We start from the raw sequence: 18,277 nt of genomic DNA, 5'->3' as shown, positions 1-18,277 counted from the left end.
TCGCTATTTAATTTCAGGTTTCAACTGGATTGAGTATATTGCTATGTATTCACATTAGCATCTTTTCTATAATTTTGAGTAAGACACACTTAAATGGTTTTGCCGAGATTCAGCCGAGATCTCGAAAAGAAAAAAAAACGAGGTTCGGTATTTTTGGATAACGGTTACCAATGGCTCGGTAAAGTTTACCGAAATCTCGGTAATTTTTTTTACCGAGATTCGTCGAAATCATTGCTGAGATCTCGTCTCGGCTGCTCGGTATTTGGCAATCGTGAAATTGAATGTTTGAATACTTTGGAGTTTATTTTATCATTTTTTCTTTCTGCCTTCGGGATAAAGATAACCCGTTGTTCGGTGCAGCACAAACTCCGATCCGAAATTCATTTACTTCGATTAAGTTTTTTTTTGCGAAAAAAAAAATCAATTTGATTTGCCCGTATAACTTGAATTGTATCTGAAATCTGTTTGAATTTTTAGCAAAATCCAGCCACGAAAAACCAAGATCTAGATCTTTTGAACATTTTGTATGAGAAATGTCTGTTGGACTCTTTATTATACCAACCACTGTAAGCTACATATTTTGTAATCAATGATTCAAATGCAATATTGTCGAATCTTATAGCACACCTATTTGAGCCAGCAGAAAATTAAAACTTTCTCCTACCTGTAGCTAGTATGTGTCTGCCAAATCAGATAAATCGTTTTGATACTTTACCGTATCCTTACTACAATGACTTAGCTTAGTTTCCAAAGTTAAACGGTGACACTAAAATAATGCCATGATATCGCTTGAATCTTGAATAATTCCAATGTTCTTAGTTTACACAAAATAACATTTTACAAGTTTTTATCTACTGCAATGATCAACCCAACTAATTTTACGTTCTTCTTGTTTAATTGCAGTGAACACAAGCCTGGAAGCAACATACACCGAGTACGGGGACAGCGAGCAACAATTGAGTTGCTCGGCTCAAAGCAGCAGCACCAACAGTAGCAGTAGCTATCGTGCTGCCAGCGGGAGGAATTTCTCCAGTCGAACAGCCGAACGAGTAGCTGCATCGACGTCGGACGGCACGGCAACAGCGATCTCTGCGACGACTATGCCTCCTCACACAAACAATCCTCACTATCAGTCGCAACAACAGCAGCAGACACAGCAAGGCCAACCACCACAAACACAGCAAGGGCAGACAGGGAATCCACCACCGAACAACCACAATGTAGCGGTGAATGTTAGTCGAGGCACCGGCGATCAGCAAAACGTGGTTGCTTCCGCTCCTCAACAGATGTATCCGTCGCAGCCCTATATGGCTGGGGGCCCTCCCGGGAATGCGGTGTATCCGATGCAGGTCATCCCACAGGCACTTCCTGGGAATGTGTTTGTTAGCAATCTTACCGCTAATGTGAACGTACATGGTTTCATGCCACATGGAATGCCTCCGTATATGGCAGCAGCTGGAACGTCACCAGCACCTGCCGGAGCCTACATAGCCGGTGAAGTTCCTCCTGGCCATGAGATGCAAATAATGACTCCCCGGGGAGATGCACGTGGCGGAATGCGACGCAACGGAAGGAGCGGTAGAATAAGCCATAACACAAGGCCACGAGGCGGATATGTCCCGCATCACATTGCCCAACAGCAGAGTGTGATGCAATCGTCTCAACCTGGCAACATTCATCAACAACAGCAACCAGGTCAACCAGTTCAGGGTCAGCTACCGCAACAAGGAGTACAGCAGTCACAGCAACAACAATCACAGGGTCAAGGTCAAAATCAATCCCAAAATCAGCCAACACAGCCCCCTCAACAACACACTCCGGACATTGTGCAACACTCCATGCCCATGGAACATCAGCCAATGATGAGTTCAGCGCAACCATATGGTTACGGTGGTGGATACTACTTTTACAATCCATATTTCCATACAGTCCCGCAAGGACATCATCCTTCAGCGCAGCATGCAGCTGGGGCGCCGATATTCCAAGTTCCCATGTATCCTACTCATATGTATAGTTATTCGCCAAGTGTGATGTACCAACAAGTGTATCCACCAGAGTATCCCATGTACGACGATAAGGGTGACGACCATAATTCACAACAACCTCCAGAAGAAGGAGTAATGCACCCCGGCATGTGGCAACAGCCGACCATGATGGAATACAATCCGGATACTGTGGAATACATCTCTCAAGAGGATGACATGAATATGATGCAGCAAGGACCACCAACAATGCAGCCGATTCCCCATGTCCTTGATCCAAATGTTCCAAATTTTACGATGGGAGCTTCAACCCCGATCCAGAAGACTACGGTCAAATCACACCGGCGCCCTCGGATGACTACAATTCAATAAACAACAATGCCGTCATGTCGCCAGCTGCCAATCTAATATCATCTCCCTCGTCGAATGCGTCATCTCAGCATAATCTAAACCAAAACGACATGTACCATGTGCCACAACAACCTCAGCAAGAACCTCATCATCAACAGCAACAGCAACCACAACACCAAGCGTCGCATACTCCTTTAATGGAAATGCAGCAAGAATCGATAATTCAGCACGATCAAGATCAATCACAGCTAGATCAAGAGAACAACTACATCGTCGAGGAATCACCTCAGGCCCAGTACAATCAACCAATGTCACCACCGCTTCAACAAACTCATATTCACGCTCAAGTCACAACAGCAGTTGAAAGCAACTACAATTCGGATATGCAGCCGGTTCAAACCCACATTCAGGAATCGAGTACAACACCAATGCAAACAACTCTGGTACAGGAAGCAATGCAGCAACCACCAGCGACGGTATCTTCGACAGTAGCAACAGTAATATCTCCTACACAAATTCCTGTACCATTACCGATTACAATAACCCATGTCCCTCCACCCCAGCTCAACATACCACCTCCGCCGATACCGGTCCAATTCCTGAACTTAGAAAAACAGCAGCACCAACATCATCAACAATCACATCAATTGAATACAAACGACAGCAACAACAATCTGAAGAAAAAGACCAACGAAGTAGCGTCCGTTGCAACTCCAGCCACCGTTGCCGTAGACAAAATTAGTGAAACATCTACGCATAGCAGCAAACCAGTGCCAAATCAACAACATCATCAATCGCAAGTCTTTGTAAATAGTAACAAAAGTCAGACCGCGACTGAGGAAGTGGCGAGACTGACCAGGGCAGTACAAGAGAAGTTCGTACTGAAGGATGACCGGCGAAACGGTCCTTACCGTGGAGGAAGTACTTGGGCTAATTCGGCTTCGCAACCACCAGTTACCACAATAGCGTCGTTCACCTCTTCCACGACCACCATTGTACAGCATAGCAGTAGTCAACAGAAAAAGACCACCGCGTCCGTTTCTGTGTCTGCCATTCCAAACAAGGAATACACCAGCAATAGCAGCACCTCGTCGGTTCCGTCTGTCACTAGTTCCGCTAAGCCTTATCAGAAAAATACCTCGCCTGTACCGTTTACTACTCTTGGGACAACGTCGGCTCCTCCATCGATACATAAGCAACCGTTAGCACCACAGAAATCCTTCAATTCCGTCTCCGAGCATCACTCAACGCCGATCAATCCTGGTCCGATCATGGAGTCGAAAAAAGTGGAAGCAATTCCACAACGCGACACACCGATAAATACCCCTCTTCCACCACCAGGTCCTCCACCGCTCATGTCGGTGCCACCGCCAAACATAGTTCCAACACCCTATGCACCACCGCCACCAACGACGACGGCAGCGGCGGCGGCTCCACCAACAAAGTCTTGGGCCAGTTTGTTCAACTCGTCCTCTTCAGCTACTGCGTCCACTCCGGAAGCCACGAGTAGCATCGTTCATCCGATTGCTACTCCAGCTCCCGCTGCGCCGGCCTCATTAGTCACTGGTCCAGCCCTTCCAACGCCATCTCCCTTCGCGCCAAGCTTTATCCCAAATCCGCATCGTAGTAGTCATCCATCTTCCTCGTCGAATCAGCCGCTTGACAAACCTGCAACAGTTGTAGCGACATCGAACAAACCGATCGCCAAGGTATTGCCATTTGACAAGTCCAATAACAACAGCAGTACTACGGCCATGTCCTACTCGGCCGCCTCGGCTCAAGGTCTACAACCCACTTCTGCCGCTGGTCATGCGACTTCCACAAGTGCCTCGGCAGCCAGTGCCGCTAGCACTGGCTCCAAAAGTAAGAACAACGCTGCCGCCCAGGCGCAAGCCGCCGCCGCCGCTGCCAAACCGGAACAACTAGACGAGAACACTCTTAAACTAGGAGGTAAGCGAATGGTTTTGGTTTGCTTTTTAGTTGCTTTCAATACTATTTTTTCTTTTTAGCATTTATAGTTTTCTTCTATTTTCAGGCTTATGTACTATAATTTATTATTCAAAATTGATATAGAACTTTTATTTATTATGTATTTTTTTATTGTTTTAATTTTTCATATGTATAATTGTTACTCATAGTTTGAACGTAAGCAAAAGGTGTCTGAAGGCTGTACACATGTAGTACATGTTCGCGTTGCATTTTAAAATTTTCTTATGAGAAGGTGTAAAATGCAACACAGGTGTCCGTAGTCCGTTGTCTTCAAATCATTATTATTGAACTTATGCGCATTATGTTTTCCTACCAAAGATCAAAGTATTGTAAAATTCAATCTTAGTTACTGTTTTACACAAAATACTGTTAATGATTTTACCATTTTATAGCTGTTATGATGTTATCCATTCGTTGATTCACTCTAATAATTAATTGATTCATTTCAATATATTGTCAATGTATATAAAAATCGAAATGCTTGTAAGTTCTTCAATAATTGTGATTTTGACACCGTGTAGTGTGGGGCCAATCGTTCAGCCGCAGTACATATAACGTTCCAACCGTTGAGGGTTCAAATCCCGTTTATCGACGTCACATGAAGTCAGCAAACTGTTCTTTCCTCAATAGAACAATATGCGTTACACATGTGGCAGAATAAAAGTGGTCTCCCCGGGCCCGTTTGCCGGTGCTCAACTTGGTGCCAGTCGTTCTGATTGATGCCGTCTGAGCAAATCCTCTCCCCCTGAGAGAGGAACTGGTGAACCGTGGTGAGATCCTCGTTTCAGAGAGTTTGCCACTTGGTCTCTTCAATCCGAATGGCGTTAGAATTGAAACAGACATTTTTGCTTTTTCTTTCTTTCTATATTAGTCTTTCTACGCTTGTTTTGTAGTTTGATCCATTATTTCCCCGCATCACTCATTGTTATAAAAATCTAATTTTGTCATATTCTCTGCAGAATTTCTAAGTGCGTACCAAATCGAAAACAACAGCATTAGCATCCTTCCACGAGGACTGATCAATCGCTCCAATTATTGCTACATCAATGCCATTCTTCAGGCCCTGGTGGCGTGTCCACCGTTCTATCACCTAATGCGGGCGATTCGCTCACTTCCCGCCTCTAGGAATAGTAAACATCAGAAACCATTCATTGACGCTATGTAAGTTATTAAAATATTATTGATTCATCATTAGAGCTCACATACTATTCTTCGTTGTTGTAGGTCCAGTCTGGTCGCTGAGTTCTCCACGCTGCAGCTTCGTTCCAAGGTACAAAGGGACAAGACGAAAAAGGATGAAACTCCTGAGATTCAGTGCGATTCTCCGATGGAACCACTGATGATCCACAAAATGCTGAATCTCCTTCGTTCGGACATTTTCCAAGTCGAAGGTCGTCAGGAGGATGCTGAAGAATTCCTAGGATGTGTACTGAACCGACTGAATGATGAGATGATAGAGGTGAGATTTAAAAATAATTTCAAATATGTACTTAAGTCGATCAACCTTTTTTTTACAGCTTATGAAACTGAGCAAAAACGAATCCGATGTGAACGGAGACGACGCTGCCAATGGAGAGGTTCATAATGACGACCAAGACGACTGGAAGGTAAGCTGAAAGTAGACCCGGTAGAAGAGGGGCCACATTAGCAACCTAATGGTCGGAAGTTCAATCCCACTATTATTCCTCCGCCTGCTGTGCTTGCTTGCACCCCACCATCCTTAAGCCGGCAGAGCTTGAGTTTTTCAATCTCATAATCTGTGGCATATGGTGGGGATATTGAACTCCTGTCTGTGTGTAAGATGGTAGTAACGGGAACCTAAGATTCCTTATCATCTAAGATTGATGGGAAACAACAAACATTGAAAACAACCGATGTTTTTGGTTTATAAAGCAATTTTCAAACATAATTTTCTTTTAGGTAATTCGTGGAAATCGCAATAAGGGAACCGTCACCCGTACGACAGACTTCGGCCGATCGCCGATGAGTGACATTTTCGGTGGTAAACTGCGCTCACGTGTTCAACGCGAAGGCGATCACGCCACCGACAACATTCAACCTTTCTTCACTCTGCAGCTCGATATCGAGGTAAGCAATCGCATTAATGACGAACGAACTATAGTCGATAAAGAAGAGCACCGTTTTAAAATAGCGAGCACGTGCTTTTTGTTTATTCTTTTTCCCCCCAAAGAATACATGTAAAGGTCGGCTCCGCTGAAGTGCTGTTTTCTCTTCTTTGCCCATGCGCGGCCGAAGATGAAAGCAAAATGTGTGCTATTAATAAAATTAGGTGTAGAGTTGTCATCTATTTTTGTATTATAGAGAGAGAGAGAGTATGCTATATAGAGAGTGTCACTCGGAATAAAATCCTACACGCTAAAAATGATTAAAACAATGTTGTGTTCCATTCAATCAAAACGGGCCTCTTCAATTGACGAATCCAAGAGATAAAAAGAAGAAGACATGCGATGGTGAGAAACAACAAAATCGTTCATGGCGAAGTATACGGCGGTGCTTTTCATTTTTCTCGCACTTTACATTCATTAGTTTTTAATTAGAACACCTTTAGAATTTTATACGGGCGTTTTAAAATCACCGCCGTATACTTCGCCATGAACGATTTTGTTGTTTCTCACCATCGCATGTCTTCTGCTTTTTATCTCTTGGATTCGTCAATAGGGGTGATCGGGGCAATATGGGCCACCTAAGGAAATCGTTCCGAAAAGCGCTGAAAAGCTAAAAAAACATCGTTCAAATGTAGTTGACTTATACTAGGGAGTGTTACCTTTCATATAACGTCGATGAATGACGAAAAATGCGTTTGGAAATTGTTGGAATGCACTTTTTGAAAATGTATTGATATCAAAGTGTGTTCCCGACTATACGGGGCAATATGAGCCACCATTTGGGGCAGTATGGGCCACCCATCCAAAACGTTTATTTAGGCGAAAAAGTATCGTAATATGGAAGAATATGATATTCCTACAACCGTTGTGAGTATTCCATACCAAATAAAATAAAAAACCGCACAACAGCGGACTGAACCGATTTGCCACTCTTCACTGTTTGAACAGCCACATTTCAATTGGCCAATGGTCATTTTTTCTGTTTCAATCGCAGTAATGCGCTGTTATAATTTTTCCGTAATGAATCTTTACATATATGATAATATTCTTGTATTTGACTACTGAAATTTGAACTTGTTTGTATTTTAAGGCCTGATATCTTGCTCTGTGCAGGTATGCCCATATTGCCCCATAGAGACTGGTTTTGGGAAAAAAAAGTTTTATGATAAATTCAGATTTGTATCAATGCAAACATGTGTGTACAATACTCAATTTTAATATATCTTTTGATTGTGGTGTATTTTTGACCTGTATTTTTAATCAATTTTGTGTAAAAACCTTATTTATAAACTTCAAATCTTATAATAATTTTGCCTATGCAGCGAAAATTTACATTTTCAAGTGTATTTTCATGTTTGAATTGAATTTTAATGCGGTTTTCACGTTGATGCATATGTGTAGCATCCTTTTAAAGATCATATAACTTTTACATGATAAAACTTGTCAATAAGCTCAAAATGAGGGTGGCTCATATTGCCCCGTATGTTCATATTGCCCCTACTACCCCTAATACAAGTAAAAAATTTAATGTTACCGTAACCGGGGAACTTTGATCGCCGGGGTAACAATGATCACTTTAACCATTTTCAAGAAATGAATAAATTATTATTTTCTGTTATTATAAGTGCTTATTGTGAGTTAGGTATCTTAATTTTGACTAAATTTGCTGCTGAATGATATAACCTTCGGATGAATTTGCATAATTTTTTTGACAAAATTTGAAAAATTAAATTACCATTAATTTTTGAACTCACAGCAAACTGCCAAAAGAGCACTCAAAACACTATAATAACAAAAACATAAGTTCGTACCTATGGTTGTGTGATAAGTAATCTTATTTTCTTGGTTGATCCATATTTTCTGTTTCTTAATTTTAATTTTTCGAATATTTTCATTTTTTTTTTAATTCATTCCACAAATATGAATCATTTTATGCCTTGGAAAGGCCAAATGCGTGAACGGTACCGTTATTTCTCGTCGAAATTGCTTACTGAATATGTCCCAGGTACTCAGAAGTCGTTCGTAATTGAATTGAAAGTCCATGCGGGAAATGCGGGAAAAAGTCGGGAATTTACGTCTGTTTGTCTGTGCTTATAGACTCGGAAACTACTGAGCCGATCGGCGTGAAAATTTGTATGAAGAGATTTTTGGAGCCGGGGAAGGTTCTTAAGATGGTTCGAGATCCGTCCTCCCTTTGGAAAGGGGGGCTCCCATACAAATTAAACAGAAATTTCTTCATAACTCGAGAACTAATCAGAGAATAAATCAATTTTAGGCGAAATGAAGTTCGTCGGGTCTGCTAGTGTATAATGAAAATGATATTGAAGAAACCAGAATTCTTTAATGTCGAGTCTAGAGGTCTTCTCGGTAGTGATGATGAAAAGCAACATGGCACCTACGCTTCGGCAAGTTTCTAAGATAAAGGATATCTCCGAGAGTCCAAGAAGATGCTAAATAGAATTTCGTAGCAGCTTAAGGATTCCTGAAGATGCTTTATCCATATTATCGTGGAAGCGACTCGAGTTCTGTCAGGATACCTATCGAAATTAGTCGAGTATATCCAATTATGTTCAATTCTAGGCACACATCTCAACAATCTCTGGTCATTCGTCGTTAACATCTTAATTTTATCACATGGTAAAGCTGTAGAAGAAGGTGGGGCAATAGGACACTGCACGTTTTAGGGCCTCTTCTCCTACAGGAGTTGTTTCAGATTTATGAACAGTGTTTGATCGTGAACTATTCTAAAAATCGTCAAAAATTACAGAAAAGCTTTTTTTGGTTCAAATATCTTCCCTAACATCAGTCACATTACTTGTTATTTGAGTGCAAATTTATTGCAAAATTTTTCGTTCGAGGAGCACGGCATACTAGCGATAGAATTTTCAAATGTTACAAAACACACAAACGGTTACCTCACTCAATGTAACAAAACAGCTAGTTTTGCGGGTTTTCTAAAACAAACTTTCTGATTTCTCTTAGTCAGCTTAAAAACTAACGATTTGGAGACGATTTCAAAGCTTAACTCAAAATCGTCAAAAATGCAAATGTTAATGAGATCATGAGGAAAAAGTAGAGATTGGTAACAAGCAATGAAGAACATAAAGGTTATTATTATTATGAATTATTACGTTTATTAAAATGATTTGCAATACCGTCGTGCGGGGCTTCTTTTGACAAATCGGGGGCTACTTTGGACATTTTGAAACAAGAATTGTAGCATAAATTACTATCAAATCGTCATTATTACCATTCGGGTGTCTTGTTGATCGTTGGATGCAAACTTTCTGTTTCAAATTTGGTATTTTTTTCGCTTAATTTTTTCAGAAAATCCAAAATCTAAAGTAGAAAGAAGCCCCGCACGACGGTAGTTTAAGAGATGAGCCAGCGTATTGCTGCAAATCTTTATAATAAAGATAAAAACAAAGTGTTGCAGCCCTAGGTTGGCTAATCTCTGAAATTTGAAGGTTTGGTAGAAGATGCCAAAATATTGGCAGACGCAAAAATGCTTCTCATCTCAATTGATTCTTTAATTTATTTAAGGGTAGCTCTAGAACGACATTGGAAAAGGACGTATCGGTAAAAAATATTCTCTCCGGTTCCTCTTAATAAAATATAATTATTCACGATTTTTTGCCTTTCTCGTTTTTAGATTAGAACAAAAAAAATTATTTGAAATCTTCAAAATTATGTCGGGAATTTTTCTAAAAATATCGGGAAATATGCGGGAATTTTAAAATGGAAGTTAAGTAGTCACCCTGGAAATGTTTACAAAACCATACAAAACATGATCAATGTTTCCCCGGATTACGCTATTTATCATTAAAATTTCTACCGTGACCTACCCTAATTCCGCGCATTGCCTAATACCGAGGTTTTTATCCAAATTGGCGAATAAGGAGATACTGTCTGTCATATATGTATACACATCAAATTATTTGATGGAATATATAGCAGAAAATGTTGGCAAAAAAAATAATATTGAATTTCGACCATATTTGACGCAGTAAGGAAATTTTTCAAAAGAATAATTATTTCATTATTTTGCTTAAGGTGATTAAACAATCAAGCCATGTGGTGAATTTCAAATTCACCACACGGTTTTCTACTCCTATTATCAAAAGTTCAAATCTAGCGTAATAATTGTCGTACAATGCTGAAATTAAAGTCGATTGTTCAGCATGAGTAAGCAAACTATCTACGGATGTTTCATCCCCATGGGCGTTGTTGTTCTCTCAATTCGTGCTCTTGAAAAATCACTAGAAAAAGCACGTGGTTTCCAAGATGGCCGATTTGTGGCTTTGTTGTATAACCACCTTAATATTTTGCATAACGAGCTTTCTACTATTATAGAATGTGTACAAATAATGAACATTTGAAATTTATTTCTTAGTGTTTAATCTGTTTTCCTGTGGTATTTGAGGTGCCCAACTTGACGCACTGTTTTTACCATGTTCCTAATTTGACGCACTTTGCAACATTGTAAAATAAAATTCAATCAATCAATCGCCTTATTGTTTTATTATGTAATGACAGTGCAACAAAACTTTGTACGTAATAAAATAACAATTTAATTCGTTTTACAAAGCGGCATTACATTTATTTTCAGTTCTTCTGCAAGCAGAGCCGTAGCGTCGCCTCCCGGCGCCCTAGGCGAAACTTTTTTTGGCGCCCCTATCTTGCAGATGTTCAAAACAAAGAGTGCGTTAAAATCAAGGAGATTTAAGATCAATTTATTGTGTAGTGTAGAATTTTCTTTATGAATAATTCATAATTATTCCTCAAACTTCGATAGCCTTATAGAGGTAGGAAGTAAGCATTACTTTTCCTTACTAAAATTCCTAGAAATCCGTTCCGTATTAAGGAAAACCAGCAGATTCTTGTATTCAGTATGCTGTTAGATAAATGATGTCATTCCAAATATTCATCCTTGTTCACAGCTTAACCAGTTTATATAGAACCAAGAGAAAAAATCAAACTCATATTTTCAATGCTCATCGAATATTCAACGTCTTCGCTTTATCTTTTCACCATTGAAAGCATACAAGTTTCTGGTTTAATGAAATAGGAAATGTCACTGGATCAAATGCGATTGTTTTCGGACCTCAAATAGTTTGTCTGCGTAAAATGAGTAAATTTTTCTCAATTTCAAACAAACTCCTCATCATTTCTTCCGTGTATACGTTTTTTATAGTCTACTCTGTGTTTCGCCTTTAGCGTATTGAAAAGCTCCCTCCGAGGGCTTCCTCCCCAGAAACCTGCTCCATGCTGCTCTCCATTTGCAGTTCCTGTGCTTATCATTTTTTTTACTTCCTTTTCCGTGGAATCTTGTCTCCTAAATTGAGGGAAACGTGCCCCTGAGCCGCCGTTCTGATACCTGTATCCCAGTTGATAGTTATATACGGGAAAGGGCTCTACGGATACTAGTCAAACGGTTGATTACAAAATCTTAGATTACCGAGGAAATAATCTAACCGCTTAAAGATGAATTAATTTGCACCAATGAATTTGAGAATAATTTGTGATCATTACCCATAGCGAAATCCTTGAATTCGGCGCCCCCCTAAGGCCTTGCGCCCTTGGCGGGGGCCAACCTGGCCAACCACACGCTTCGGCGCTTTCTGCAAGTTATATGCTATGCGGAATGTAAGTGTTTTGATGATGAAAATGTATGGCTCGACCAGCCAAAATTTGCATCCGCTTAGCAAAACACTTAAAATTATAGTTGTATTTCTAAGTCTTGTAACTTGATTTTTAAATGATATTTACTTCCAATATTTCATTGAGCCCATTTTTACAGCTATAAAATATGAGTTGGGTACTGAAATGGTATTTAAAATTTCCTGTTTTTTTTTTCATTTTTATTGATCAAAACAATTGTCGCGGTATTAGGCCATCTTCTCGCCAGTAGTGCCTAATACCGTGGCTATACCGTGCAGTTGATACTCAGAAAAATAAAACGTAACCATCACATTGAATTCATAGACCACTAGACTATATCGTATAGGCATTGAAACAATCATATTAAATATCTTCGACGTTTTATGCGTAGGATTACTAGGGAAGCATAATTCAGATGAATTACAAATTGCAATATATATTATTCCAATACTTCCTCAAAGAGAAACTTCTGTTGGAAGACATGAAGATGGTATACATCTAATGAACATAATCGTCTTTATTGTGTCGTTCAGCACATACGAATACAATATCATTTATGCGATATTTACCACAGACTATTATAGACGTAAATATTTTTCCTGTGCAGTTTCCTTTAGAAATGAAGGTAGAGTATTTTTCATCTGAATTCAAATTCTCCCATTGTCTTCAAATCTACTTAGACACTCGATTGAATATCATCTATCTAAAACCTAAATAAATGTGAAGTAAATTATTTGAAAAATTAATAAACGCTTTTAAACCGTCAATATTGAGGAATTGCTAACTTCCCAAGGAAATGATTCTTTTCCCAGTAGGTATCTGTGTAAAATAGTAAATTTTTATGACGTTTTTTAGTATGTATGACCTAATAATTTAATTGAAATTGGTATATGATTCAATTATTTACATATTTGTCATATTTTATTGTAAACTAGCCTTATGTACCCGGCCTTGCTCGGAATTGCCAGTTTGATTCGCAGTTTTTTTTTCACAATCGGAAAATGAATAAACCAATTGGTCAACAGGATAATTGCGTTTTCTTATCGATACTTCATCATTTGATCAGAAGAAGGCAGATTTCATTTGAAAACATTGACTGGTTTTGAAGAAGGGAGCAAACCCATAATCGCCATATTCCGGGCAAACGTTTATTTCTAAAGAAGGAAAACATCCACCGATGCCTTATTCCGGGCAAACGTCTATTTTAAAGAAGGGATCACATTCACCATCCAGAAGGAAACACATTAATCATTGCTTGTCACTGGGCAACCATAATTTCGATAAATGGTTAAATTGATCGATAACTAAACAATACAATAATGGGTTCAGAAGTTAGGCTGGAGCATACACACAAACATACAAACATTGAGTTTTATATATCTCGGGTACTTATTCAAAGGACGTATGTGATTTTGTAAACAAAGATGCATACGTCGATTTGTCAAATATGATGGCACTCCTACGCAAACCAACACAACGAACATGTAGCCGAAACCTCCCCTACCTGTATGTGGCGATGGTTTGCGTGGGAGTGCTATCAGATTGCAGAAATCAACGTTTAAATTTTTGTTTACAAAATCACATACGTCACATACGTTGAATAAGTATCCGAGATATATAGATAGCTAATAGCTATATGTATTCGGCTTTGCTAGGGACTGAAAAGTAAATTATTCAATTAAAATGTCCAATGCTGTAGCACAAAACCCACAGAGGTAGATCTACCGCTCATAGAATTGTTCCTTTGTATCAATATACTTTATATATTTGTTTGGCCCTTCTACCTTTTCAATAAACATCTTCCAAAAATAGAGAATAAGTGTACCAAATCTGGTTGTAATTTATCCTGGGAGTTACACTGAATTGCTCATTTTTTAAAGACAACCCCTTCCCCCATAACTTCCCTTTTTCCCCAATGACCCTCCCACCTCCTTTGTTATCTTCTCCTTGGGATAGAAAATGTGTACACCAAATTTGGTTGAAATCGGTCCTGGGAGTTAGGTGTTACACTGAATTGCTCTTTTTCTAAATACAACCCTTCCCCCGACCCTCCCTTTTTCCCAATGATCATACCACCCTTTGTTATTTTCTCCTTAGGATAGAGAATGTGTGTACCAAATTTGGATGAAATCGGTCCAGGGGTTCAAAAGATACACTGAATTGCTTGTTTTCTGAACAATACCCTCCCCCAGCCCCTCCCCTCTTTCCCAAATTACACTTCCATATGATCGACTACTCTTAGTGAATATGTGTACAAATTTGGTTGATATGGGTACTGGGGTTGGGAGTTACACTGAATTGCTCGTTTTATAAAGACAACCCTCCCCATACCTCCTCCCTTTTTTACAATGACCGCCCCACCTGCTTTGTTATCTTTTTGTTTAGGGTAGAGAATGTTTGTATCAAATTTGGTTGAAATCGGTGCAGGGGTTCAGAATTTACTCTGAATTACCCGTTTTCTGAACCATACCTCCCTCCAGACCCTCCCCCTTTCAAAGATTACACTCTCATATGGTTGTCTCCTTATATTGAATATGTGTACAAAATTTGATTGAAATCGGTCCTAGGAGATGCAAGTTACACATAATTGTTCGTTTTCTAAACAAAACCCCTACCCCTTTTCTAAATGAGCCTCCCAGCCCCTTTGTCAACATTCCCTGAGGATAGAGAACGTGTGTACCACATTTGGTTGAATTCGGCCCAGTGGTTCCGAAGTAGTTAGCGAACATACATACATAGATTGATTTTTATATATATAGATGTGCTCTTAAGCTCATCATTTGAGCTTGTTTGATAGGGCACGGTATTAGGCAATTTTCTGCGCGGTATTTGGCATCTTCTTCGAAATGTACGCGGTATTAGGCATATTCATAAGTCAAATGTCGAATACTATTATCTTCATTTTTTTAAGAGTTGAAGTACAAAACATATTTTTCCCTTCAAACATATTTAATATTGATTAAAGCTACATAGTTTTTAAGGGTGATTGTTACAAATTGAATTATATATAGCGAATTTATTGTGGACACGTCCTTAACCCCACGGTAATAGGGCATGTCACGGTATAACTAGGAGTTACAAGTAGCCTGAGAAAAGCTTGAGACCATTCAATAACTTGTTTTGATGTTGAGGAATCGCTGATTTTGATTACTTAAATTTATATTCTTTTGGTCGTCTTACTACTTAAAAATGTACAGCCTTATGTAATGTTTTCTCATTTTCAGTCTTCCAAGGGACCCTTCTGGGGGTTCAGATTTACGCGATTTAGATTTATGTGGGAGTCATAATTAACCCATTTTTTTATTATTATTTGCAGAAAGCCGCCTCGGTAAAGGATGCCCTGGACTTACTGGTAGGCAAGGACCAACTGGAGGGTGTGACGTGCTCAAAAACCAAGCAGGAGATTGCCGCCTGGCAACAGGTCACGCTAGAGGAGCTGCCCATTGTGATGATCCTGCATCTCAAGTGTTTCGACTACAAGATGGATGGCTGTACTAAGATCCTGAAAGCACTGGAGTTCCCGATCGAATTGAAAATCGATTCAAGTAAGTTATATTTAAAATTTACTGATGAGTTTGTTTCCTAATTATGTATTCGTTTCGCAGAACTGATGTCTTCGAAAGGCAAGTCGTACACAGCTAAGCAGAAACAGTACAAACTGTTTGCAGTGGTGTACCACGACGGAAAGGAAGCATCCAAGGGTCATTATATAACTGACGTATTCCACGCTGGCTACGGTAGTTGGATTCGGTACGACGACAGCACGGTCAAGCCGGTATCCGAGAACAATGTACTGCACCCCAAATCCCCAAGGGTGCCATATTTGTTGTATTATAGACGACTTGACACCCATTACCATGGCTCAAGCGCAGGCGCTGGGGCCACTGGTGCCAGTTCTGGAACCGGAGGAACCGGTTATAACGGCGGAAGCAACAGTAGCAGTACTACAAACCCTAGCAGTAATAACAGCAGCAGCAGCACAGGTGGCAATAGCAATTATAGTTCTAGTGGAAATAGCTATAGTGTAAATACCGGCGGCCAATACGGTGGTTCAAAGTGAGAGGAAGAAAAGAAGCACGAAACATTTGTATACAGAATCGTCGGTTGAAAACGGACAACCATAAGCTCTGCTCAAGTGTGAGCGTTTACTATTTGTATAGAAGAGCGCAACGAAAAGTGACGTTTTTATCTAGTTTTTAGTGTTGTTACTGATAAGTACGTGTGTGATTACGATTGTGTTGCGGTTTTGTGTAGTGCGTTTTCAGAGTGCAGAAATTTTGTGTTAGTGGCACAAGCGAACGTTGACAGATGCTCGATAAAATCGTGTGTATCAACGAAAAAAAAAGTAAAAACATCAAACGTAGGGGATTAATCACTACTGGACAAAAGGACAGCACGGTGATAAAGGTTGTTGATTGTTTCCTTCATAATCTTACAAACAACTTTTAGTTTCTAGTTTGTTATTCTATTATTATTATCATAGTGGCATTCATATGTTTGCTTTTTATGGGATTAAGCGATACTCACTTTTAAGTTCCTCCTGGTAAAATTACCCTTCTAGTGTGTAGCAATAACGAGAAACGTGCTATACTGAGTCGTACGAATTTGTGCGGTTAGCATGGACTAAATAGGTGTAGTGGACAAAGTTTGATCATTTTTCCAATCTGAGCGTTCACCTAGCTAGCGAAAAGCTTCAAAATAGCATTATTCTACTTTGGAACGATTACGATCATCAGTCAAAGGTTCTGAGCGTTATGTTGAATCCTTCTGTAACGATTAGATGTCGTTGGACGCCATAAGTGGGTTAATCAGATGTTCACGAACGATTAATTCACTTATGGCGTTGAAAAAAATATGATCAAGGTATTTGTTTTCATTGTTATGTTTTAACAGTAGTTTCTATTCGTATTTATAAGCTTAACAAGAACCAATCTATACATTAACAACAAAGAAAGCATATGAGAAAAGAAATGTATCCTTCTTACTAATGTTTAGAGTTTAGATAGGTGAAAAAATAATAATGGATAAAATCCGTGTTAGATGTAAACCCTGTCGCTCCTACATGTGTGGGTGCTGACTTCCAAAAGTGGCGAAGCCGGCGTCAACCAACGATTTCGTCCTGGTTCGACCATACAAATAAAAAACCTTAAAATATAAAATGCACTTCTGTGTCTGATGCCCGAATGAATGCTTGTGTAATAATTTATGAGTAGATTAGTGGTATGCATGAAGAGTGTCCGACTAGGTTTACATTGAGGAGCACCCACGAATAGTCTTGAACTGTGTAAATAGGTGATACAGTAACTAACAAAAAAATTGCAACAAAAAGTCTGTATATAGAATATAATAGTAGTCTGACATAGAACGGCGGATGTAGAGTTATAGGTTGGTGTTATCAGGTGTAGAGGGCAATTCCAATAGCAACGGTCAGATAGCTTGCTACAAAATTACGACTGGAAGAGATTCTGACTTCAAGCGTGTGTATCGCTCATCAGCATGTTGAATCGGACTCATGAAAAAGACTCAGTCCCAATAAATCGGGAACATAAAGGACGACGGCTTTAGATAGTATCTTTCTTATTTTCATTAGATCCGCAATGTTGAGTTACAGATAAACTGCTGCACTGCTATAATACTACTAACCAATAGTACATTTTTGGAAAAAATATCAAAATTGTTGCAAAAAAAAAAGAAATCAATATGTGAAGTCTATCAATGAACAACATGTCGTCTGCTTAGGCGTATTGTGTTCGGTAAAGCTATTCTGGAACCTAATCATGACCTAATCATTATTTGAGTGCGAAAACGTAAAGTAATAATGTTACAGATAGAATACATTTTCTTGGTACACCGGTACGATAACGGCACGTTGGTTCGAACTTGTTTTCTTTTGCTTTGTTTTGTTTTGATTTATATTTCAAAGATAAGGCAAAGAAAATTTTCTACAAATTTGTGAAATGTGCTACCTATGATGGACGTAAACTTTGGGTTGTCCGGTGCAAAACCGAATATTATCTCGTATTCCAGGTCGCTCGTTATTGGGCCACCAATCGCCCGTTTCCATGCACACCGGCCGCGCTCACATCTTCCTAGATTGCACACAGGGCAACTGGGCGAATCAAGGATGTGTACAGAGCTAATTTTGTCCTTGTCTGTAAGCTGCGCGAC

General features: G+C 39.5%; 1 protein-coding gene across 1 annotated transcript in view; it reads left to right on the top strand.

Annotated features, from left to right (window-relative positions):
- The window catches only part of LOC134211469 (nuclear receptor coactivator 6), a 36,061-nt gene extending 18,768 nt beyond the window's left edge, over positions 1-17,293 (top strand). The window contains 9 exon segments of the mRNA XM_062688344.1: positions 904-2,301; positions 2,304-2,830; positions 2,897-4,283; positions 5,282-5,483; positions 5,547-5,781; positions 5,840-5,929; positions 6,243-6,410; positions 15,426-15,654; positions 15,715-17,293. Coding sequence (XP_062544328.1) covers positions 904-2,301; positions 2,304-2,830; positions 2,897-4,283; positions 5,282-5,483; positions 5,547-5,781; positions 5,840-5,929; positions 6,243-6,410; positions 15,426-15,654; positions 15,715-16,169 — 4,691 coding nt within the window. The 3' untranslated portion in view covers positions 16,170-17,293.
- The last annotated feature ends 984 nt before the right edge of the window (positions 17,294-18,277 follow it).

Source organism: Armigeres subalbatus, chromosome 2, assembly GCF_024139115.2.
Source record: "Armigeres subalbatus isolate Guangzhou_Male chromosome 2, GZ_Asu_2, whole genome shotgun sequence".
NCBI classification, from domain to species: Eukaryota; Metazoa; Arthropoda; class Insecta; order Diptera; family Culicidae; genus Armigeres; species Armigeres subalbatus.
The sequence above is the reverse complement of the archived record's forward strand: the minus strand, read 5'-3'. Positions and strand labels throughout refer to the sequence as shown.